The 6,000-nt window shown below is 35.6% G+C and overlaps 1 protein-coding gene across 1 annotated transcript in view; it reads right to left on the bottom strand.

Moving 5' to 3' along the window:
* ZCCHC4 (zinc finger, CCHC domain containing 4) overlaps positions 1-6,000 on the bottom strand; it is a 47,337-nt gene continuing 41,337 nt past the window's right edge. The window contains exons 11-13 of the mRNA XM_012664195.1: positions 5,199-5,250; positions 4,542-4,686; positions 1-375 (exon numbers count right to left, since the gene is read on the bottom strand). Coding sequence (XP_012519649.1) covers positions 240-375; positions 4,542-4,686; positions 5,199-5,250 — 333 coding nt within the window. The 3' untranslated portion in view covers positions 1-239. The remainder of the gene's footprint in view (positions 376-4,541; positions 4,687-5,198; positions 5,251-6,000) is intronic.

The following is a 6,000-nucleotide window of genomic DNA, read 5'->3' as shown; positions in this document are numbered from 1 at the left end:
AAAGCCTTAAAGAGAGGAAAAAAGCATGCTGAGGAAGCCAGTAAACCAGCGAGGATGGAACAACTCCCCAGGTCTTCAGAGAGGCAGCGAATGAACCAGCGAATGCCACCCCCCTATTATCTAGCTTAAAAAGCTGCACACCTCTGAAAGCGGCTGAATTTAAGTCCAGTGTGGCACTTCCAGAAAATGGCATCAAAGGTTGGGCTATAAATCTTTCTTATTCTCAAGTCACTGGACATTTAAGAGCAAAGATATTGATGGGCTCTTTCTCTCCTTTTCTTTTTCCTTGTAACAGATGTATGATTCATGGATTGTCCTTTAGTGGTCTCCATTTTCATCTTATTACTTTTTCTTTGCTTCTGCTTTCTGACAGCTCTGAAAAACAAGGTGCTAAATTATTTTATAGAATGAGCACAGTGAATTATGTAATTATGTTGAAGTTTAATTAACTAGCTAACCAAATATGAAAATAGAAGGGAAAGAATTTACTGTGTCACAAGCATAAATCCTCAGTATCCTAACCATAACAACCAGGAAATAGTCAGAGGCCTGACCAAGCAAAATGTGTAAGAAAAAAAATTTCCTTTCTAGATGGTTACTATGGATTTAGAACAAGCTATTTGGGACGAACACACCACAGAGGTAAATAGCATAGCCAGTGAGTTTATTTCATTTTTTGTTTTGTTTTTTTGGTATATCTGTACTGCTCAACTCAGCAGTTCAATCTCAAGATCCCCAGATTACATTTTTTAGGAGAGGGACCAATACATTTGGCAGCTAGGAGAGGAAGAAAAATGAAACAGCACAACGGAAAAAACTGATAATACTTGATAATAATACTGATAATACATTTTTTAGCGCCTATAGATTTTCCTTTCCTCAGTAGATCTAAAAGTCCTGACACATTTTGTGGTCCACATCTTCTTGAAGACTAGCTTCAGAATGAACAAGCTGGAATTCACCCTCTAAAAATACTAAACCACACCAGACAAAACAGATCCTTTATTTCTGGTATTCTCTGAACTAAGTTATAAGCAACCTGTGGCTGAGAAATATTACCGGTCCATCCATTCACTTTCTCCAAGCTAGCAGAATCATGCCATTTATATCAAGAACAAGGAACAGGCTGGGGCTAACAGCACTGGTAAATCTGGAAACTTCCCCTGGCTACCCAGCAGTATCAATCGTTAGAATCACCTCTCATAAGCCACAATAAGCTTTTTCCCAGGAAAGCTTTTTCCTAGGACAAAACCTGGGGAAAGAGCTTCATAAATAGTATATAAACCCCTAATGGGTCAAACTCATGCCTTATTTTTTTGTATACTCCATATATATATTTCATGTTGGGAATACAAAAATGAATGGGTATAATCTTTGACTTCAAAGAGTTGGGAGACAGACAGACAAGACAAATGTCACCCTTCCTCCCAACTTTTTATAGGTGAAGAAATTAAGGCTATGAAATCTACGATCATCCCGTGAAGTGACAGAAGCAGCCTGAATCCAGATTGAGTGTTCTTAATCACCTGGATACTACGTACTGTATTATAAACTATTCAGATATGTAAAATGCTAACCATATAGTAATCACTTAATAAATATTAGCTATTATTAGTAGTTCCATCAAGTGGAATTTTGCTTGACAACTTGACATTTTTCTATATTTAGATTTTGCACTATGGACTAGGATACCCTACCAGTTCAAAATAAAACAGTCATCTTTATACCAATTCATGCATGTTATAATAAATCTCTTTCCCCCAGCCAGTTTTTAGAAGTAGGATAATTTCTGGATAAGTGACGATTTAGCAAATTTAATGAAGTATAATATAATTTCTAATGGCAAAGTCAATGAAGCCATGTGTGCCTGTATACAAAATTTAAATTTCTCTTTGGCTCATCTACTCATAAGGGGACTAAAAATGAACCAGATTTCACTAGGGGATACAGTTAAAAAAAAAAAAAAACACTGAAAATATTCATTTGTAATATGAATATATAAAACTTTCCAGAGACAGTCTTTGAACAGTGATGAACTGATTGAGTATAAGTCAATTAATTGTTTTATTTTGCCTTAAAATTAAATTGACCTAGTATTTGTCCTCTAAATTAGATATTTATGTAATGATAAAATGAGCTTTTACCACAAGAGGGAGCTAGCATCCTTCCAGTTCACAACTAAAGAAAAATTAACACTAAGGAAAAACAAATTAATGGAAGACAGCTGTAAAAAGTGCAAGATGGAAAGACCTTTTATGCCATATATGTTTAAAAGGCTATTCAAATGATTTTTTACTATTGTAAAGAAAAAATAATTTTGCCTTGTCAATTTCATTATACAATTTTTTTTGAATGCAAAAACTCTTAACAGGAATTTAGGAGTCTTCTTTGAGAGAAGAAAGTAATACTATTTAGAATTAGCAGGCATCCGTTATCTCAAGGGATTTGCTCTCGGAATTAAACTTGACAAAATCTAATACTGAAAGATACTAGAATGATTTTCCCCAATGAAAATAATATATTCCTACCAAAGAGACTAGCTGGGGCTATTTAGGAAGCAATGAAGAGCCTACAATGTATTATCAAAATGCAAATTCAGTTTCCATGTGTCATAAGTTCACAGAATTAAAGGCTGAGCATGTTACTAACTCCAGTTTCTTTCTTTCTTTTTTTTTTTTTTTTGAGACAGAGTCTTGGCTCTGTTGCCCTGGCTAGAGTGCCCTGGCATCAGCCTAGCTTACAGCAACCTCAAACTCCTGGGCTCAAGCGATCCTCTTGCCTCAGCCTCCCAAGTAGCTGGGACCACAGGCATGCGCCACCATGCCCGGCTAATTTTTTCTATATATATATTTTTAGTTGTCCAGATAATTTCTTTCTATTTTTAGTAGAGATGGGGGTGTCGCTCTTGCTCAGGCTGGTCTTGAACTCCTAACCCTTGAGCGATCCACCCGCCTCGGCCTCCCAGAGTGTTAGGATTACAAGCGTGAGCCACCGCACCCAGCCTAACTCCAGTTTCTATCCAGAACTACACTGTAAATAGTGCAACAATCCCAGACCAATAAGTTTATAAGGTATTCCACTGTTGAAGGTTTCTAAGGAAAAATATTTTATAAGATTCTTCAATAAGCCTCTTTGATTAATTTTTAAAAATTAATCATTTCTATCCTGGATTACTTAGTGGAAATAATTATTTAAAGTAGAGTAAATTTATGAAAGAAGTAGTTTAAACAGTGGGAAGAATTCAAGTGGAATTCAAATGGGAAAACAATTTTCACTGACCAAAAATAAATAAATAAATGGAAAAGAATTCAGTATAATCATAAATAGTTACTAAGCCATCAGATACTTTTAACACTAATCAATATTTTTTCATCACAAGTCATATGATAGCCCCCAATTTTTATACTAATCTCAATTTTTATGTAATGTTAAATTTCACTATCTGGCAATCTGCAATTAATAACTGTGTGACATGAGGTAAGGTTTTCTTATCAATAAAACAAGAGGACTTAATCTTTAGCATCCCTTTCAGTTAAAAAAAAAGAAGTATACTCATCAAATTAGCCCAGTTGAGGCCGGGCGCGGTGGCTCACGCCTGTAATCCTAGCACTCTGGGAGGCCGAGGCGGGCGGATCGTTCTGAGCTCAGGAGTTCGAGACCAGCCTGAGCAAGAGCGAGACGCCGCCTCTACTAAAATTAGAAGAAAATTAATTGGACAACTAAAAATATATAGAAAAAATTAGCCAGGCATGGTGGCGCATGCCTGTAGTCCCAGCTATTCGGAAGGCTGAGGCAGTAGGATCGCTTTAGCCCAGGAGTTTGAGGTTGCTGTGAGCTAGGATGACGCCAGGACACTCTAGCCCAGACAACAGAGTGAGACTCTGTCTCAAAAAAAAAAAAAAAAAAATTAGCCCAGTTGAAAGAGCAATGGTTTCTCTAAATATACTATTGTCATTGGTATAACTCTGAGCTATAATCGGTACCAAATATTGGTGGGAGAAGTGAAAATAATCACAGAAAAAAATACTAATAAAAATTTTAAATATTTAACTATTAAGCATGTCTAAATATTCTTCTAGAAGTCTGATACAATTTAAAGAAATAACTTCACTGTACAATTTGTCTGCCGTGGAAGTACTCACTACATTTATGGGAAATGGCTCCTCCAGCCTTTCCCACATCCGAGCCGTCCCTCGAAGCCTGACTCAAATATTATGTCCTTCAATAAAGCCTGAACTCTCATCCCACAAATTATAATTCCACACGAACCACAGGAGATATAAAGCTAGCTAATCCCTTTCTAACTCATATTTTGATCATTTTCATGTCTCACCTGTGAAACTGTAAGTTCCTTGAAAGTAAGTTCTTTGACTAGCCTGCCTATCCTCCTTCCCCCATCTATGCAAACAGTACAAAATAGTCAAAGTAACAATCCGTTTAGTGCTTCTGAATGCCCTGAATGCTGCACATTTTGTGGACTGCACTGTACAAAAAGCACACGTGGAAAATTTTTTTCCAGTAAAGAAAAGAATTCAACTAACTTGTTAGCTCTTTTAGATGGAGCGATGTTAGGACAAGTACTGCGTTTGTGATCCAATTCACCACAAATAAAACAGCCATCTTTAGGGCCCTCGCAAGAGTGACCTGGAAGAGCACAATGATTGCAAATGCCACAGTGGATCCAGGCTGTAAAATAAAAATTAGGCTTTAAAAGAAGTTCATTTTGTATAATTTTTCATTTTATTAACTTTTAAGGTAGGATACATGAACAGTGTTTATTTGAAATGTTGTGGCTGGTTCGCATAATTAGTTTTAATTTGGCTAATGAGACCAAGGTGAAGAGGTTGGAACCCTGCATAAACTAGCTAACGTCTTTCTGTTACACGGCAACAAATTCAGCCCTTCTCCAATGAGTCCCAAGCTGACAGCTATTTTTACAATGGAGGCTGGCTGAGCGACACAAAGCCTTATTAAGATAAGTCAAACCACATGCCACGCTGAAACAGGTTAGCAGTCATCACTCCCTATGCAGGACAGAACATATATGTTGCTAACTAAAATTAAAAAGCAAATAAATTACTGCAGTTTTCTAAATTATTTTTTCCTTTATAAATACAATTAAATAAAAATCCTATTTAGATGGAGAAGAACTCTAAATTGTTTTCATAGGATTTCAAACACTGAGTCTCAATACTTACAAGGCTTTACACATTTTTTGCAGAGAAAGCAATGGCGCCATTTCCTGCCATCCTACAAAAACAATTTTTAAACTGTATTTAATTTGTTATTAAAAATCAAGTTCCACAATTAAAAATTAAAATGTCTTATTAAAATCTGTGTAAATTATTCATTCCTTATTTCTCCCTTTTCTGAGCTTGACAATTAAATACTTTGATTTTAATTTATGCATTTCTCCACTCAACTCAAATGACTCCTTGATGGGCATCAATTTCCTTAACTGTAAAACTAGGAGATTTATCTAAATGATCTTGAAAATCCACTCTAGTTCAAGCAACTCAATCTACACAAAAAAAAGACTCAAATGAAAATTTCAAGAGAATTAATGATTCATAATTGTATGTGTTTGTACTGTATAATCCTTAATGAAATTCATATTTGAGAACTTTAGAAGGATAGATTACAGGTTACTGTTTGATTAATTTTAAAACTATGAAATAAAACATATCTAAAAAAGTACAAAGAACACATATGTCCAACTTAATGAGTATTATAAAGCAAACAACGATGAAACGCATCAGGTCAAGAAATAGACCAGCCCCCTAAAACCCCCCCACCTGCCCCTTCCGAATCACAGCATTCCTCCCTTCTCCACTGAGTAACACCTATTCTGGTTTTGTGGCGGTCATTTCCTTGCTCTTCTTTATTTTTACTACCTCTGTGTGCATTTCTAAAAAAGTTTTGTTTTCCTCAGTTTTAAACTATACAATCTGGACATAGTCTTTTTTAAATGAAGAATACTGATCATTTCTAAACTAACTG

This window comes from Propithecus coquereli, unplaced genomic scaffold (assembly GCF_000956105.1).
Source record: "Propithecus coquereli isolate 6110/MARCELLA unplaced genomic scaffold, Pcoq_1.0 Scaffold87, whole genome shotgun sequence".
Classification (NCBI taxonomy): Eukaryota; Metazoa; Chordata; class Mammalia; order Primates; family Indriidae; genus Propithecus; species Propithecus coquereli.
The sequence above is the reverse complement of the archived record's forward strand: the minus strand, read 5'-3'. Positions and strand labels throughout refer to the sequence as shown.